The sequence below is a fragment of the Symphalangus syndactylus genome, chromosome 22 (genome assembly GCF_028878055.3).
Source record: "Symphalangus syndactylus isolate Jambi chromosome 22, NHGRI_mSymSyn1-v2.1_pri, whole genome shotgun sequence".
Lineage (NCBI taxonomy): Eukaryota > Metazoa > Chordata > Mammalia > Primates > Hylobatidae > Symphalangus > Symphalangus syndactylus.
The window spans coordinates 35,498,141-35,514,386 of record NC_072444.2 but is presented as its reverse complement, the minus strand read 5'-3'; the positions used below and the strand labels follow the sequence as shown (position 1 = coordinate 35,514,386).

Below are 16,246 nucleotides of genomic sequence, written 5' to 3'. Positions count from 1 at the left end.
GCAGCCCTGTGACCCCACGGCCCCCACGGCCCCCACAGCCTGGCCTATGATCCGCCATTGCCTGGCGTCCCCAGGAAGGGTCTGACCCCTCTGGAGCTCCAAAGGAGGACCCCCTTGAGCCCAGGATTGCTGCCGTGGGCACCCACAGAGCTCGCCCCAGCCCGCCCGGCACAGAACCTTCCTGGGCCTTCAAGCCCCAGGCCTGGCGCTCCAGCTCCCTGAGCCCCCAACCTTCCTGCAGTGGCCCCAGGACTTAGCCAGGGGTGAGGGGCACAGAGCAGCTGGCCCCAACAAGAGGGTCCCACGGAAGACATGCTAAGCCCACTGGCCAGGCCCTGGTCAGCCCTGTGTGGCCACCAATGGTTCTGTTCCCCGTGGGCCTGGGGGTTTCCGAGGAGTGCTCTGGCGGCCCAGGGCCTCTGAGGCGTCCACACTACCCACCCCCTCAGCCACCTCCCACCCAGAGAGCTAAAGTATATAGGCCTCTTCCCAATGGCTGGCTCAAGGCCTCTGTGCCCCCAAGTCGAGACCTGAGGATTGGGGGGCCCTGCCCCCAGGCCCACCCCCGTCATGCCCTGCCCCCGACTCCACACGGTCACGGCCAAGTCGCCGGTCCCTCCTCCTGCCCTGCTCTGCAGCCACAGGGGACTGAGGGGCCAGCAGAGTCTGCCTTGGCCCCGTGGCCACCCTGCGCTCCACGGGGACGGCAGCTCCATTCCCTGGGACTCGGCCGCCCCAGCACCACTAGAAGGCACCATCGGCTGTGGTCTCTGGCCAGCACAGCAGGTGGGGCACAGCCAGGGCGCCAGGGAGAGGAGAAGGTGGGATAGAGGGAACTGGGGCCCACAAGGCCAAAGGAGGCCCCAGGTCTCAGCACCAGTGAGGAACCACCCCAGGCCAGGGGCAGCCCCCACCAACATGGTCCTTCGGCTGGGGCCTGGAGTGGGTGTTCCCAGGTGAAGGGCTGGGAACACACCTGTCATTGTGATGGGGTCCCCAGTCCCCTCCCAGCAGGTCTGCTGGACCCTCTGGGGGCCAAAGGCAGCAGCGGCCTGTTCTGCAGCCCACCGAGGCCAGGGAGGGGTGAAGCAGGAGCGGCCTGGGAGGGGTGAAGCCTCCATGGCTGGCCAAGCACCCAGGACTTGGTAAATCCACAACTGCTCTTAGGGGTCAGGGCCACGTTGCCTGCCAGCTTCCAAGGCCACTAACGGCCACATCACCTCGGGGTCCTCCCGACGCTGCCCTCTGCTCTTGCTACCCTGATGCCCCTGGGGCCCCTGTGCCCTCCGGCCTCTGCCCTCGGCTCTGCCCCACATGCCTGGTGCTGTGTCGCGCCATGATCCCAGGTCAGGACTACGTCCCTTGGTGACATTGGAACTGTCCAGCTCCCCTCCCTGTGGTGGGTGGGGTTACACCCCCGGGCTCAGGGGCCCCACGATGTCAGCAGAGGTCACCTGAGCCCGAGGGGACAACGAAGCCTTTGCTGCCCCTGGGCCCCGATTGGATGTGTCACCGCCAGAACCCATGAGGAGGTTGCACGCTGGCGGTGGCCTGCCCTGTCGTGACCGAGCCCCACCTCCCGCAAACCAGGGCCCCCCAAAGACCTAAGCTGAGGACCCAGATCCTGCTCAGGAGTCCTTGGTGCCCCAAAGAGCCCAAAAGTCAATGAATAAACAAGGTTTCCAGAGAAGCCAGGAGTAACCCACATCCCTGCCGCCCAGCCCATAAGCACTTGTCTGCGAGGCCAGAACGGCATGGACCACCAGGGAGAGGGGGACTGTGGGCGCCTGAGTATCTGGCAGTACAAGGTGCTCCCCAATATTCAAGTGAAGTGACCAGCCAGGGGCCACAGGAAAGGCATCAGAACCCCTCAGGGACACGAGAAGTTCAGGCAGGGTCTGGGCGCTTCCTGCAGACGGCGCCAAGCTGGAGCCTGGGACCCAAGGTGGAGGCTCCTGACAGCTGACGCCCCCCCACACCTCCCTCTCCCCCTGTCTCTTCCACAGGTGAGTCCTGGGTCCTGCTGCCAGGTAGGGGACTCAAGGGGAAGGTGTGGGGGATTAAGCTGCCCCCGACTAGGACCCAGGTACAGCCACACACCCTCCATCCCCACAGCCTCCATTGTGGGGCCTGGCCAGCACAGACCCTCACCAGCAGCTGGGGCCTGGGGTCTGCTGAGGGCCAGTGGGCCTGCGTGTCTGTTTCAGCTAAAGAGACCTCGGACCCCGGAGAACTCGAGGTCTGTGTGTCCATGGGGCCCCCTGTGCCCCCGCCCCCTCAGCCTCTCTCCCCTGGGTGTGTCTTTAAGATGGGGACCAGACAACTGAATTACCAATTCCGGAAAGACCCCCCAATTCCTGGTTTCCGGGAAGATGAGATTTGTGAGAGGCGAGGGTCTGCTTCCTCCCCGACGCCAGGCGCCACCGCCTCCCATGACGGTCACCGGCCGAGAGGAGCTAGCCCTCTCCTGTCCTGTCCTCAGAGCTCAGCCCAGCATCGGAGGGGACAGCAGTGATGACCCAGGTCCTGGTCAGTGGGCACAGATCCCAGCAGCTGGGGCAGCCGGGGGCCACCTGTCCCTCAAGGACCCCCCCACCTGTCCTCGGGCTGGGAAAGGCTGCGTCCAGCTCTGTCTGCGAAGGGTCCCCCGCCATAGGTGTCTCTGTCAGCTGGGGGGGTTCCTGCACCGCCAAGTCCAGATCTCAGTGGAGGGTGGGGAGGGAGCTGGCTGGGAGGGGAGGCTCCGCAGCGGCCGGAAGCACTTCTGGGAACAGAGATGGCCTCCGGCCCTTTTCTCAAAAGTCCGACGCCAGCGGGAGGTTGCGGCAGCTGCGGTTTTCCGGGCAGATGGAGGCCGCCCCGTGCGAGTGGCTCGGGCTTCCAGGGGGAGCAGAGAGGGGCCCCTCCCCCGGGAGCCGAGACCACTGCGCCCCGAGTGGGAGGGGGCGGCGGCCTCTCCGCGGCGACCGAGGACCCTTCTCCGCACCCGGCCCCTTCTCCGCACCCCGCCCCGCCCGACTCTCCGCGCCCTTGGGCCCCCCCTCCATGACGGGCTCGCGCTGGCCTCGGCCTGCCCCACTGAGACCCCTGGAGGCGCCCCCGCCCCCACGCGCGAGGACCCGCCCGCCTCCCCCGGGCTCCGCGACGCACGCTGGGGACCCCCCCAGGCCCGGAGGGTCGCGCTCCAGGTAAAGCGCGCGGGGCGGGCCCGGGAGGAGCCGGAGACGCCGGAGACCCCGCTCAGAGCCCGCCCCGCCGCCCGCGGAATCCCCCGCCCGTCCGCTGTGCGTCAGCCCCGGCGCCCCCGCGCTGACGTTTCCGCGCCGAGGCCCACGCGAGGCCGCCCACGAGGAGTTTCCGCGCTGAGTCAGCCCCGCAGGACCCGCGCTACGCAGGCCGCCGGTGTTTTCTGGGGCCGGTGCGGGACAGCCCCGGTGTGGGGGGTGCGTGGGGGGAGCCGGGGCCAGGCGGGGAGGATCCGGGCTGCAGGCAGGAGTGCGCGGGGCAGGGCCCGACAGCTCAGCCGCCCCAGGGCTCACACGGGAGGAGCGCGCCGAGCCCAGTATCCAGCCCGAGCCCAGTACCCAGCCTCCAGCCCAGTACCCAGCCCCGAGCCCAGTACCCAGCCCCGAGCCCAGTACCCAGCCCCGAGCCCAGTACCCAGCCTCCAGCCCAGTACCCAGCCCCGAGCCCAGTACCCAGCCCCGAGCCCAGTACTCAGCCTCGAGTCCAGTACCCAGCCTCCAGCCCAGTACCCAGCCCCGAGCCCAGTACCCAGCCTCGAGCCCAGTACCCAGCCCCGAGCCCAGTACGCCACGGCGCCGAAGGGCTGGGTCCTGCTTCCAGGGCTGAGCACCTTCCCCGGTGTCCCTGTGCCACCCTTGGGATCTCCACACTCCGGGTCCCATGTTGGGGTGGGGGGGTGCTGACGTCCCCTCTGCCCCGTCCACCTACTGTGAGCTGGGCCCACCGCCTACTGGGAGCTGAGCTGGGGGCCAGGTGTGCGGTGCCTCCAGGGTGCTGCTGAGACGCCTGCACCGGCCTGCCCGCCACTCCCTCGCAGCTGAGCGAGTCTGTATCAGATCTCACCTGGAGCGGGAGGCTGGGCAGGCCGAGGGTGGGGTGGTGAGGAGAGAGGGCTGGCCTGGAGACGAGGCGCCCACCACCAGAAAGTGCTGGATGGCACCCAGGGGCCAGCAGGCTGTGTGGCCAGAAACCAGAGACCCAGGGGCGCCAGAGAAGAGCCCCCGAACGGGGGAAGCCGCTGAGCCTGTATCCCTGAGGAGCGCTGGGCCCAGGACTGGAATGGCCCCTCCCCGGACCCCACCCCCACCCGGCCAGGAGTTCCCAGAATGGGCCCTGGCTGCCCTCCGCTTTGCCCCCTGTGAAGGGGACCACAGCCAGGCATGGGCACGGTGCCCCAAAGCCCAGCCCCAGGCGCCCTGTCCTCCCCCAGCACCCAGCATGCGTCCACTCAGGTCACTGGACAAGTGTTTATTGAAGGCCCCGTGCAGCCAGGTCCCGTGTTGGACGCTGCACACCCACGGACACAGCCTCCCATCCTGAGACCCCACCCCAGCAGGGCCAGCAAAGGAGGAAGGGGGCCATGACTGTGTCTCTCTCTCCCTCCTGCAGGGCCCAGCCGCGGCCGCCGACCTCCGTGGTCCATGGCACTGGTCACTGACACCTTCCTGCACCCACTTCTGCTGCCAAGGAAGCAGGGCCCGGCCCAGAGCAGAACACAGAGCCCATGCAGCCTGGGGAGCTCCTGGGGAGGGGCTGGCTGCGGTCCGGCGGCCCCGGAGGACGGCCAGGCTCACACCCACAGGTCTCCCAGCCGCCCCTTCTCCTCTGCCGATCGCTCTCCCCGCTCTTCCTCGGGGAACTGGCAGCTGCTGGCGTCTTCGGTCGATGGCGGCACCTCCAGCAGCAGCTGGGTCTCTGCAGGGGGACCACGGTCAGCAGGCAGCCATGCTCCCACCTCCCCCCACCAGGCTGTGACAGACCTTGGGGCCACATGCGCTGACTCCTCAGCTGCCAGACGTGCAGTCCAAGCTGGGCCGAGGTCAGGAGGAGGACACAGGCGGCCACGGCCAGGAGGACGATGGGCAGCCACCCAAGTGGCTCTGCCGGCAGGGACCCTGGGACGCACACAGCGTTGTGGGTCTTGTTCCCAGGGAACACGGTGAGAAACCCAAACTGGGTGCAGCTGGAATACACGGGCACGGCCTCCAATCAGCCCCCGGCTGCTGTCCTCGGTGCTGTCTGGGGCTCGCCACAGCGCAAGGGACAGGAGAGGACCCTTCCTCAGAGTGGGCCTGGACCACCCAGCCGCCGGCAGGGCCCACCCAGGACTCACTCTGTCCAAGGTTTGCAGTGGCCTTCGTGGCCCCCGGAGAAGGTCCCCGAGGCACAGTCGATACACCGGAAGCCAAAACTGAATTTCCCTGGTGTGGGGTGGGGGGTGTGGGGGGAGGGAGGGAGGCTGGTGGAGTTGCTGGGATGGATGAGGAGGGCGTCAGGACAGTGCAGGGGTCCATCTGGGGTCTGGGGGCTGAGTAGAGTGCCCCCCCACATCATCCATTCAACAGAGTTCTTCGTGGCCCAGGACTGGGGCCCATGTCTGCCCGTCCCAGGTGGGGCGTCTGGGGTGGGGCCCATTGAGGGCACCTGGGGGAGGAGTGCAGAGTGCAGTGGGCCTGCCAGGGAGGGGAAAGGCCTGCCCATTGGGGGCTGAGGGTGGGCAGAAGCCAGGCAGGACCCAGTAGAACAGAGGGTGGAGAACAGAGAGGGTCCCAGAGAGAGTGAGGCTGGGTCCCAGTTGACCCCAGACCCTGCCCCGTCCAACCTCACACAACCTCCCCAGTTGTACCTCCTCCCAGCCCCCATGTGCCCAGCCTGGCCCCTCCTGTCAGGTAAACAAGCCGCTAAGAGGACTCGAGCTGCTCCTTCCAGAATGGGGTGCAGCCTGAGACCCCAGACAGGACTCCGGGAGGCACAGGGCAGGCTCCTTCAGTATTCGGTGAGGACAGACAGGATGGGTGTCCCAGGCCTGAGAGCCAGACAGCTCCTGGAACCCGCCCCCACCCCCCACAGGGTTCTCACAGCCCTCGCGCTGGATGGAGAAGCCCAGGCCGAGAAAGCGGGGACAGGACAACTCCAGAGCTGCCCAGCCTGACAGGACCCAAGGCCCCGGACCCCACACGCCACACGTCCTTGGCAGACACCTGTGCCCACGAGCTCTGCCTCGGGCCCTAGTGGAACCCCTGGCCTGTGTGGACTCCCACAGGCACCTCCAGGACTTACCCTGGGACTGTACCCCCTGGCCTGGGGGGCAAGGGTAGTGCCGGCAGGTCGTGCAGCAAGGGTCTCCGCAGTGGAATTCAGGCTGGACACACACGCAGTCCCACTCGGAACAGCACTCCTCGCCTGGGCAGGAGACAGGCCAGCCCCCCAGCAGCTGGGCTGAGGCCCCTACTCCCCAGGCCTCTCCTCGGCCCTCCAGGGCAGTGAGGTTGACTGTTCCCCACCCACAGTTGCTTCCAGGGAGCAGAGGGCTCCTGGCTGGGAGTCCGGACCCTGGGTTTTACAGCTGTCTGCTTCTCCTGGGGCCATGTGGCCTGGCTACTCCCCCTTTGCGCCCTACAGCTGCCCCTGCCCAGGTGCTGACTCCATATGCAAGTAGGAGCTGCCTCTGCGGGACCCAGGGGTGGCCCCCAACAGTGCACAGTCCCCTGGAGGCTGGTCGACACCTCAGAGGCTGCCTGCCTGGTCTCCGGGCACTGCTGTCCCCACCACCAGCCACACTGGGCCTGCGGACAACCCACAGGCCCTGGAGGAAGCAGCTCTGGGGTGACTTCCCTGCCAGCTTCCTCTCCAGACCAGCCATGTCAGCTGAACCCTCACCCGCAGGTGCAGGTCAGAGGCAGGCAGCAGGCCAGACGGTGGTGCAGGGGGGCCCCTAACTGGGCAGGAGGGGGCTGGGCAATGGCCAGGGGCTTACGACCCGCCCAGCAGGACCTGGAACAGCCGTCCTCCACCTCCGGACCCCAGACCCCTCTTGAGGGCCCTCCCACCTGGCTTGCCCCTGCTCCTCGCCGCCGGGGCAACTGTCTGGAGTTGGCAAACCTCCGCCTCCCTCTGGGATCCTGCCTCCCTCCGGAAGGCTCCGGCCGCTGGCAGCCCTGTGCCCACCCTCCTTAGACCTCGGCAGGCAGCGCCGGTCTGAGCACGGGAAGGGGGCGCCCGCCCATCCCGGCTTCCGCGCCGCGCCTTGGCGGGTCTGCGTTAAGTAAACGCGGTTTACTTACCCGGATAATCGCGGCAGCAGCGCGTCAGGTGAACGCGGCAGCAGCGCGCGTCCGTTCCCCACCCGAACAGGAGGCGCCCAGGGCCGCACCCGGGACCTCCGCTGGGGCGCTGACCCAGGCTGAGCGCGCACAGCAGCGCCAGGCCGCACAGGGCCCCAAACGCGCTCATCACCCCGTGCTGTGCCACACTCGGGTTTCAAGAGCCTACAGCAAGTTGGACACGCCCCGTCCCCATCCTCACCCGCCCTGCCCGGAGGTGACTGTGACTGTTCATGACCTGAGAATCCCGACCCAGGTGAAATGCGTGTGAGGAGGGGGTGTGGACACCGCGGACACAGCCCGGTCCCCCGCAGGTCACCGGCAGGGGCAGGGAAACCAGGCTGGCGGGGATCAGAAAGGTTTTCTATGCAAAGTCTGCGGCCACCTTGGTGGGCCCCAGTGCAATGGGCGGCGTTTAGCACCTTGTCCCGTGGGGGCCACCTGGAGGGCGGGACGCAGCCAATCACCCGCTCCATTCTACCGCCTCTGGGTGGTATCTGTGAGTCCCCGAGAGGTCACAAACTCTGGCCACCCCCAGAGAGCCTCAGCCACGGAGCCCCCGCGCTGGGGAACCCCACAGAATGGGGACAGGGACCCCTCGGCTTAGCGCACCCCACCTGGCCAGCTCTGGGTGTGAAACCCACCATGGGCTGCAGGCCTGTGGGCTCCCCTCCCCCTTGCTTACAGCTCTCCAGGACCCCCCTCAGCTGCCAACCCAGGAAGCTCCCCGGGGCTTGGGAGGAGCACCAGAAGGACCTGGTGGGGAGACGAGAGGGTGCTGGCGCCTCCTCAGGTCAGTGTCAGCCGCCCCCGCGGGCACCCAGGGCCCAGGGCAGAGCGACCTGCCGGGACCACCGCGTCTCAGGCTCCCACCCAGGTCTCTCTGGAGCCACCTTCATCCGTCGCACCAGACAGATCCGGGTCCTGGAGGGAGTCCAGGGGGAGGCCCTCGCAGAGCTCTCAGGAGGCTGTCCTATGTCTCTCAGCCTCAGTTTCCCTTGTGGGCACCGAGGGTTTCTGGGACCCTGCCTCCACCAGGAAGCCTCCCTGGATTGCCAAGCCCTGCTTCTGCGCCGTCCAGCACAGGTGGAGACCCCCACGAATGCTGGGGGCGGGGGCTCTCCGGAACGTGTGCGTGGCTGTGCCCACGGCTGGATGTGGTTCGACACCCCTTTGAGACCTGCAGCCATTGTCTCACCCCATAAGGCGGTTCCTCCTTTTCCAAGGTAAATGACAGGAATTAGCTGTTTGTGACACCCCGGAGTTCTCAAATCCAAGATGTAGGAGCCTGCCTTGGAGAGGCAGCCCTCAGACACTGCAGAAAAGGAAGGGGTCTCTGTGGCTCCAGGCTGCCCGGATGCTCAGAAGGAAAGGGGTGGGGCCAGCTGGGCCTGGGGGCCTTTGAGGGGCCTGGAGATCTTCAGCCCCTAGCCTGGGAGGGGGTCTGGGCCTCTGGATAGAAAGGGGCGCCATCGGTGGCTCACGCCCGTAATCCCAGCATTTTGGGAGGCTGAGGTGGGCCTCAGATCACCTGAGGTCAGGGGTTCAAGACCAGCCTGACCAACGTGGAGAAACCCCGTCTCTACTAAAAATACAAAAAAAAATTAGCCAGGCGTGGTGGCAGGTGCCTGTAATCCCAGCTACTTGGGAGGCTGAGGCAGGAGAATTGCTTGAACCTGGGAGACAGAGGTTGCAGTGAGCCGAGATGGCACCATTGCACTCCAGCCTGGGCAACAAGAGCAGAAGTCTGTCCCCCCTGCCCAAAAAAAAAAAAAAGGCGCCATCAGACCCGGACGCCAGGCAAAGGTGCTCAGGGAGGAGACCAGGGCAGGCTGGGCCACGCCCCTGCCCGTTTCAAAAACCCGAGAGGTCTGCACCAGCACGGGCTCCCCCTCAATCCTGGTGAGCGCCAGTAGACGGCAGCCCGAGAAGATGCAGTGTGTCCCCTGTAAATAACGCTCGTCAGTCGCACCGCTGTACTCCAGCCTGAGTGACAGAGCGAGACTCCATCACAGAAAATAAAGAAAGAATGCTCATCAGACCACATGGTGTGAGTCATCCATCTAGAGGCAGGGACAGAGTTAGAGGGGCGAGCAGTTTATGGGGCCAAGTGGGAGTCAGCCAGCGGAGCCCCTCCCCCCTGCCCCGTGGCGCAGCTGACACTTTGAACAGCCCAAGCAGCTTGCCACATAGGGTGGTCCCCGGAGGGGCTGCCAGGGGTGTGACCTCCGCCCTCCCGTCCCTCTCACCGCAGAAGGCCCCTCCCGGCTCCCCGTGACTCCTGTCCTTGGGCTGCGAGGCTGGAGGTGACTTGTTCATCTTATTTTCCAGTATTTTGTGAGCACCTCAGCAGTGACACAAATGACAGGGCGTTCACGCAGCAGAGCAGCCCACGGGCCGGGCGAGGGACAGCCCTTGCGTGCATCCAGAAGGGCAGCTGTGGGGCCCAGGGGGAGGGTGAAGATGGGCACCGAGCCAGAGCTCAGGCAGGGCCTGGGGCACAGATGGCACAGGAGTTGCCAGCAGAGATGGTGTCAGGCGAGGGGGCGGGGAGGGTGAGCACGGAGACCAAGAGGAGGTGGCCCCGTGTCCATCTGGGGGTGCGGCAGGGGGTCCTGCTGGGGAATAAGTCCCACAGGGCCTGGGGGGCGCTGTGCCCAGAGGGGAGGAGACAGGAAGCGATGGGTGTGGGCGCCAGGTTTGGGGAGGAGGCCCCTTTCCCACAGCCTTCGACCTGCCAGCCCCATGGGATCTGGCCACTCCAGTCCTGGCCACCTGACCCCTTCCCCCACCCACCCGCCATCCTGCCTGCAGGCCTGGCCTCGCCTGTCCCACGGGGCGGGGGGCGGAGGGCTCTCAGAGGCGCGGCCCCAACCCTGTGCAGGGCCTGCAGGCTGAACCGTGTGCAGGAACCCGGGGAACTCAGTGAAGGTGCTGGTTGGGGGACAGGACGGCCTCTGACTTCCCTGTGCTGCGGCGGGGAGGCTTGTGGTTGGCAGAGAGTGGGTGGAAGATAGAGGTTTGAGGAGAGAGAGACACGAGGGAGAAAACCAGCTGCAGAGGCAGGAGGGGTCCAGGGCAGCCCAAGGCCAGAGATGGGCGTCTTCCTTATAGCCAACTGTGGTCCCGGCACCTCGGGCTGCTGTGAGTGGCGCATGGCACTCCCACTGTGCACCCCGGAGGCCGGTTCCCCACTTCCACGACACCGGCAGCGGGGGAGCCATCCGCCAAGCACAGGAGGCCTGGACAGCCGTGGGCAGCGTGCGCTGTTGGTGGACGCAGGGTGAGGGTAGGCTGGCCCAGGGACGCTGTGTGCGGCAGCAGGTGCAGCTGCGGGGCTGGGCCACACCAGCCACGGCAGCCGGAGCGTCCAGGCCGTCAGCAAAACCTTCCATGAGGCTTCATGTGTTTCTACTTAATTAATTTTTTTTTAATTTCATTTTATTGTTTTTATTTTCAGTCACGTCTCACCGCAGCCTTGATCTTTTGGGCTCAAGTGATCCTCCCACCTCGGCCTCCCAAGTAGCTGGGACCACAGGCATGCACCACCACACCCGGCTGATTTTTTCTATTTTTCATAGAAAAGGGGTCTCGCCATGTTACCCAGGCGGGTCTCAAACTCCTGAGCTCAGACGATCGTCTCGCCTCAGCCACCCAAAGTGCTAGGATTCTAGGCGTGAGCCACCGTGACCAGCCTCAGCTGTGTGTTTCTTTCTCATGAGTGCAGTGAGGGCCAGGCGTGGTGGCTCACACCTGAAATCCCAGCACTCCAGGGGGCCGAGGCAGGTGGATCACTTGAGGTCAGGAGTTCAAGACCAGCTTAGCCAACGTGGTGAAACCCTGTCTCTAATAAAATACAAAAATTAGCCGGGTGTGGTGTTGGGTGCCTGTAGTCCCAGCTACCTGGGAGGCTGAGGCAGGAGAATCGCTTGAACCTGGGAGGCAGAGGTTGGTGAGCTGAGATCACGCCACTGCACTCCAGCCTTGGTGACAGAGCAAGACTCCGGCAAAAAAGAAAGAAAGAAAGAAAAGAAAAGAAGAAAGAGAAAGAAAGAAAGAAGAAAGAAAGAAAGAAAGAAAGAAAGAAAGAAAGGAGAGAGAAGAGAGAGAGAAGAGAGAGAGAAGAAAGAAAGAAGAAAAAGAAAGAAAGAAAAGAAAGAAAGAAAGAAGAAAGAAAGAAAGAAAAGAAAGAAAGAAGAAAGAAAGAAAGAAAGAAAGAAAAGAAAGAAAGAAAAAAAAAAAAACAAGTGCAGTGAGACGTCTTGGCCTTCGGAGTGTTTCACTTCTGCCCCTGACATCTGTTAAGCACAATGGAGGCAAACAGGCACCTCCACCTCCCAAGGGACACAGACGTTGCTCGGACGCCCAGGGTGTCTTCCCTGCGGGAAACCTGCAGGGCTGCTACCGCCTCATTCCGGAGCTGTGGCCTCGGGTGTGACTGGCGCTCCGGGGAGCAGGCTCTGTGCTGCTCGAAGGGTACCCCACTCCCAGTCACCAGCTTGAGAGGATTCCCACATGGCCGGGGACGGCCCCGGGGCCTTGGGAGCGTCTCTGGACACCCGTGGTGTGGGCCGGGGAGCTGGGAGCTCATCTGAACACACCAGCACTCACGAATCCACGCTGCTGGCAGACGCCTGGGTTTCTCCACTGTGGGGCCACATTACATGAAGTCGCTGTGGACATTCTCGTTCAGATCCCAGGACTCTTGGTGGCGGGGTAAGTGCACAGGAGTGGGACGGCCGGGGCCCAGGGTGGACAGAAGGTTGGCTCAAGCAGAAACCGTGGTTTCCAAGGTGACTGTCGCCCTGGACACCCGTGGCAGGGACAGAGGGGCCATGTGGCTGTTGCAGGGACTCCTCGGGGTGCTCAGGGCCCTGGGACCCCTTCCCAGGTGCAGCAGGGGGTGGGCGTAGGTGTGGAGGGGAAGAGGGGCAGGTCTCTACACTCCTCCTCCAAGGACACAGAGCCCCAGGGGTCAGCCACTCCCAAGCTCCTTGAGCGACCTGGGGCTCAGGGGTGGGTGGCCCTTGTCAGCACCTGGCCAGGAACCTCCACCCCAGGCGGCCTTGGGCCTGAGCCTTCCCAATCCCTCCCCCAACTCCCCACTCAATCTGGAACTTGCACCCAGGGACCAACGTCCACTTGACCCCGCTACCCCCTACCTCCACCCTGGCCCAAGACCCCTCTCCAGCCAGAGGCGGGCACGGCCCAAGCCTCCATGCCACAGGTGCGCAGCCCACAGTGCTGGTCAGAGACTCCCATCTGCCAAGGTTTTTATTGTGGTCCCGCGGGGCAGGAGGTATGCATGGCATACGTAAGCAGAGAGCCGGAGGCAGCCAGCGGCACCTGGAACGGCGCGGAGTTGGCCCTGGAGCGTGGCGGGGCGGGCGGCCTGCACCTGCCCTGCTCGCCCAGCAGACCCCCCGGGCTCCAGCCTGGCGGGGCCCAGCGTCCACCTTGGTGGGCCCAGGTCAGATCTTGGCCAGGGTGGAGTGGGCGTCGGCCTGCTCCTCTTGGATGGGGGTCCGGAAACTGCCTCGCCCTGGGGAGGAAAACAGAAGGAGAGATCGGTGGGTGGGCCTCGCGTGCCAGGAGCAGTGGGGCAGGGCCACGAGGCACTCACCAGGGGGCTTGTGGGCATCGGGGGGCAGCCTCCCGTCCCTCCGGAGCAGGTACAGGGCCAGCAGGATGGCCAGGGGGCCCAGCAGCCCCAGCACCAGGCCCAGGCCCAGGATGGCAGCCACCGCACGGCCTGCAGGAAGGGGTCTGCTGGGTGGGGTCCACAGGAGGGGCCCCCATGCCACCCTCCCCTCCTCCTATTCGGGTCGGGGGCCCCGCTGGGCTGGGCCAGGCGCCCTTACCCCCAGGGACATCCACGGGCCGGGTGGAGGGTCCCTGTGAGGTTCTCGGCCAGGCTTCAGTGGGCTGGACAGTGGTGGGCCTGGCCGGGGGGCCCTGGGTCTCCTGGGGCTGCGTGGCTGGGGTGTCCCTGTCCTCACAGATGGCGTCCGAGCTATTGCTGGCCGGCTGCAGTGTGTGCTTCCCAGCCAAGGTGCAGCTGTGGGGAATGGGGAGTGTTGCTCAGGCCAGAAACCCCCTGGGACCCGGGAGATGCGGTGGGGATAACAGGGTCCGCGCTGGCCAGCCACAGGCAGCGTCTACCACAGACACCAGGCCAGTGGCAGCCAAGGACGCTGCCCAGCCCCACATGCCCCCCACATGCCCCCCACAGGGGCCTCCAAGGCCACAGGCCCTTCTCCCACATCTACACCCCCCACCGACACCTCCCTGTCCTGTGCCCCCAGGGCCTCCCAGCTACAGAGGGTGAGGGTCCCACACAACCAGCTCCACCCACAGGGAAAGGCTGCCCCCAGGCAGCAGCTTCCTGCTCCCCAACCAGGTCCAGCCACACAGCCAGGCCCCCAGGGCCACCAGCACCTCCCCTTCCCCCAAAACTGCCCCCACCCCTCCGCCCCTCCCAGCTCCCATCAGCCCCTCCCAGCCCCCAGCCCCTCCCAGCCCCTCCACCCCACCTGCCCCTCCCAGCCCCCCAGCCCCTCCACCCCACCTGCCCCTCCCAGCTCCCAGCCCCTCCCAGCCCCCAGCCCCTCCCAGCCCCTCCACCCCACCTGCCCCTCCCAGCCCCCAGCCCCTCCACCCCACCTGCCCCTCCCAGCTCCCAGCCCCTCCCAGCCCCCAGCCCCTCCCAGCCCCTCCACCCCACCTGCCCCTCCCAGCCCCCAGCCCCTCCACCCCACCTGCCCCTCCCAGCCCCCCAGCCCCTCCGCCCTCCTAACCCCTCAGCCCCTCTGCACCACCCCCAGCCCCTCCCAGCCCCTGGCCAGGCCCCTCACTTGGTCCAGGGCTTGCAGGCCTGGTTGTCGCCTGGGGAGAAGTGCCCTGGAGGGCAGGGGGCACAGTCTGCAACAAAGATAGAGTGGTCAGGGGCTGCCCACAGGCCCCAGGTGCTGGGGATATGGGGCAGGCACTTGTCCCCCACGGCCGGGTGGTGGGTTTGGCCTCTGGAAGCCCTCCCTGCCCACACCCCACCCGTGGGCCCTGACCCAGGAGCTCGGTCTTGAGGGTGCCAGAGGAGGCACCGGTGGGGCCAGGTCCCTGCGGCCCACGGCCCATCTGCGTCACAGACAGCCGCTACGCACACCCCCAACTGCCGGCCGCAGCCACCGAGCTCACCAACTCCAGGCTTGTAGCTGTCCAGGGGCTGGGTGCCCGCCCGGCAGCGGCAGACCGTGTCCTGTGTGGCCGTGCACGGCTGCTTCCGCTCACTCCCACTTCCTGAGCAGGGGCCGGATGGGGGGGTCGTCAGGTGGGGGCTATGGACAGGGTCCTCAGGAAGGGTGGACACTGGAGGACAGGTTGGCCTCCTCACCACACAGAGGGCCATGGGCGGGGGTCTGCGACCTCCCCTGAGGCTTGGAGCCCTGAGGCTCCTGGGCCCTCCCTTCCTGGCCACAACCTGGGGCTGATTCTGTGGCAGCCCCAGCAGCCCTTCCCTACCCCTCCACCTCCTCCAGCCTCCAGCCCCGCCTGTGGCAGGGTCTCCATGGCCCAACCCCCCCAGCCTCACTGCTCAGGCCAGCAAGGCCCAGGCCACATGGCCAGTGTGGTCTCCCTGACTCCACGTGGCTTGGGCCGAGTCTGGGCCCCCGGAAGGAGAGGGGGTGCCCCTGGGAGATGCCTCAGCTCCTCAAAGGACCCCTGTGGCAGAGCAGACCCCGCTGTGGTTTGAGGTTCGTTTCTGCGGCTGTGGGGGCCCCACGCTGCTGCGTGGGAATGTGGGTGACAGGCTGCCGCCCCCTGTGCTGGGTGGGGCTGTGGGGCCAGGTGGGAGCTCACTGAGGTTACACCACGTGCAGGACTTGCACGGCTTGGAGCTGACCACGTCGTTGTAGTAGCCCGGCCCGCACGGACGGCACACCGTGTTCTGGGAGCGGCTGCAGCGGCTCACCATCCCGTTGCCTGCAGCAGAGGCCGGCGTCAGGCAGCGGTCAGGCCCCAGGCTTGCGCCCATGGACTCCCCAGGCAGCCCCTCGCCCGCCCCCTCCCCAGGACCAGCTTCCTGGCTGGCCCATCCCTGCCCCAGCCCCCAGTCCCTGGAGTGCCCCGTGGGTGGCGCCCCTTCCTGAGGCTGGGCCTCACCTGGCCTGCACTCGTTGCAGCACCGGTCGTTGCTGGGGTAGGTGTCCCCGACACAGTGGAGCCGCGTCGCGGTGCTCAGCCCCAGGCCCAGGAGGAGCAGAGCCACACACGGCCCCCGGCCCAGCCGCCGAGCCCCCACGCACATCCTCGTCTCCGCTGTCGCCAGAGTCTGGGTTTTCCTTGCGGGGTGTGGCTATAAGGACTGTGGAGGAGGGGAGGGGAGGGGAGGGGAGGGGAGGGGAGAGGGGAGGAGGGCAGAGGAGGCGGGAGGAGGAAGGTGGCAGGCCGGGGACCCTGGCTGTGGTCTGGGCACCCCCAGCATTGGCTTATTCTGCCTTCTGCCCTCTTCTGCTCAAGACCACCATGTTCAGACCCCAGGGCACAGTAGGGCCTGGCCTGCGGCTCGACCCTCAGCAAAAAGGTCCATGGAGCATGTGGGTAAACTGAGGCAGCACGGAGTCAGGAGAGGCAACTCTTCAGTCTGGACCTTCAGGGCTGTGGCACTGCTGGAGCATGGTCTCCCTTGTATGCCCAAGACTAGCTCTGAGCAGCAGTGACCACAGCCATGGTAAGCCAGACACCCATGGCTGCGCACTGTGGCTCACACCTGTAATCCCAGCACTTTGGGAGGCCAAGGCGGGTGGACCACCTGAGGTTAGGAGTTCAAGACCAGTCTGGCCAGATGGCGAAATCCCGTCTTTACTAAAACTACAAAAATTATTCGGGCATGGTGGCGG

At 66.1% G+C, this 16,246-nt stretch overlaps 3 protein-coding genes across 13 annotated transcripts; 1 reads left to right on the top strand and 2 right to left on the bottom strand.

Moving 5' to 3' along the window:
* Positions 1-4,479: 4,479 nt before the first annotated feature.
* TNFRSF18 (TNF receptor superfamily member 18) lies at positions 4,480-7,479 on the bottom strand. 4 transcript variants are annotated; one of them, XM_055261618.1, is made up of 5 exons: positions 7,311-7,479; positions 6,307-6,429; positions 5,360-5,447; positions 5,007-5,209; positions 4,480-4,941 (listed from the first exon to the last, which is right to left on the bottom strand). In XM_055261618.1, exons 1-5 carry the CDS (start codon positions 7,477-7,479, stop codon positions 4,817-4,819), a joined length of 708 nt encoding a protein of 235 aa, XP_055117593.1. In that variant the 3' UTR covers positions 4,480-4,816. The 4 variants fall into 4 exon arrangements, with proteins under 4 accessions (XP_055117593.1, XP_055117594.1, XP_063488170.1 ...); XM_055261619.1 differs by having other exon boundaries at positions 5,028-5,209; XM_063632100.1 differs by having other exon boundaries at positions 4,480-5,209.
* A 131-nt stretch (positions 7,480-7,610) lies between these two features.
* Positions 7,611-15,611, top strand: LOC129472210 (uncharacterized). 4 transcript variants are annotated; one of them, XR_010118988.1, is made up of 3 exons: positions 7,611-8,575; positions 10,810-12,065; positions 15,530-15,611. XR_010118988.1 is itself a non-coding variant. In XM_055261615.2 (2 exons), exons 1-2 carry the CDS (start codon positions 7,611-7,613, stop codon positions 10,829-10,831), a joined length of 987 nt encoding a protein of 328 aa, XP_055117590.1. In that variant the 3' UTR covers positions 10,832-12,550. The 4 variants fall into 4 exon arrangements, 3 of the variants coding, with proteins under 3 accessions (XP_055117590.1, XP_063488166.1, XP_055117591.1); XM_055261615.2 differs by lacking the exon at positions 15,530-15,611 and having other exon boundaries at positions 10,810-12,550; XM_063632096.1 differs by lacking the exons at positions 10,810-12,065; positions 15,530-15,611 and adding an exon at positions 9,127-9,265.
* TNFRSF4 (TNF receptor superfamily member 4) lies at positions 12,598-15,713 on the bottom strand. 5 transcript variants are annotated; one of them, XM_055261591.2, is made up of 7 exons: positions 15,510-15,713; positions 15,207-15,329; positions 14,544-14,645; positions 14,204-14,270; positions 13,211-13,407; positions 12,973-13,101; positions 12,606-12,891 (listed from the first exon to the last, which is right to left on the bottom strand). In XM_055261591.2, exons 1-7 carry the CDS (start codon positions 15,652-15,654, stop codon positions 12,821-12,823), a joined length of 834 nt encoding a protein of 277 aa, XP_055117566.1. In that variant the 5' UTR covers positions 15,655-15,713; the 3' UTR covers positions 12,606-12,820. The 5 variants fall into 5 exon arrangements, with proteins under 5 accessions (XP_063488167.1, XP_063488168.1, XP_055117566.1 ...); XM_063632097.1 differs by lacking the exon at positions 14,204-14,270 and having other exon boundaries at positions 12,598-12,891; positions 15,510-15,690; XM_055261590.2 differs by having other exon boundaries at positions 12,606-13,101; positions 15,510-15,690.
* Positions 15,714-16,246: the final 533 nt, after the last annotated feature.

Coding starts and splice junctions, on each gene's coding strand:
- TNFRSF18 (XM_063632100.1), bottom strand. CDS start 7,479: ATGAGCGCGTTTGGGGCCCTGTGCGGCCTGGCGCTGCTGTGCGCGCTC. Junction 6,430..7,310: donor CTGCTGCCGCGATTATCCGG/GTAAGTAAACCG, acceptor TCTCCTGCCCAG/GCGAGGAGTGCTGTTCCGAG. Junction 5,210..5,359: donor CACTGCAAACCTTGGACAGA/GTGAGTCCTGGG, acceptor CGTGTATTCCAG/CTGCACCCAGTTTGGGTTTC.
- LOC129472210 (XM_063632096.1), top strand. CDS start 7,611: ATGCGTGTGAGGAGGGGGTGTGGACACCGCGGACACAGCCCGGTCCCC. Junction 8,576..9,126: donor GCGGTTCCTCCTTTTCCAAG/GTAAATGACAGG, acceptor AAAAAAAAAAAG/GCGCCATCAGACCCGGACGC.
- TNFRSF4 (XM_063632097.1), bottom strand. CDS start 15,654: ATGTGCGTGGGGGCTCGGCGGCTGGGCCGGGGGCCGTGTGTGGCTCTG. Junction 13,102..13,210: donor GCCCGTGGATGTCCCTGGGG/GTAAGGGCGCCT, acceptor CCCTTCCTGCAG/GCCGTGCGGTGGCTGCCATC. Junction 12,892..12,972: donor CGATGCCCACAAGCCCCCTG/GTGAGTGCCTCG, acceptor TTTCCTCCCCAG/GGCGAGGCAGTTTCCGGACC.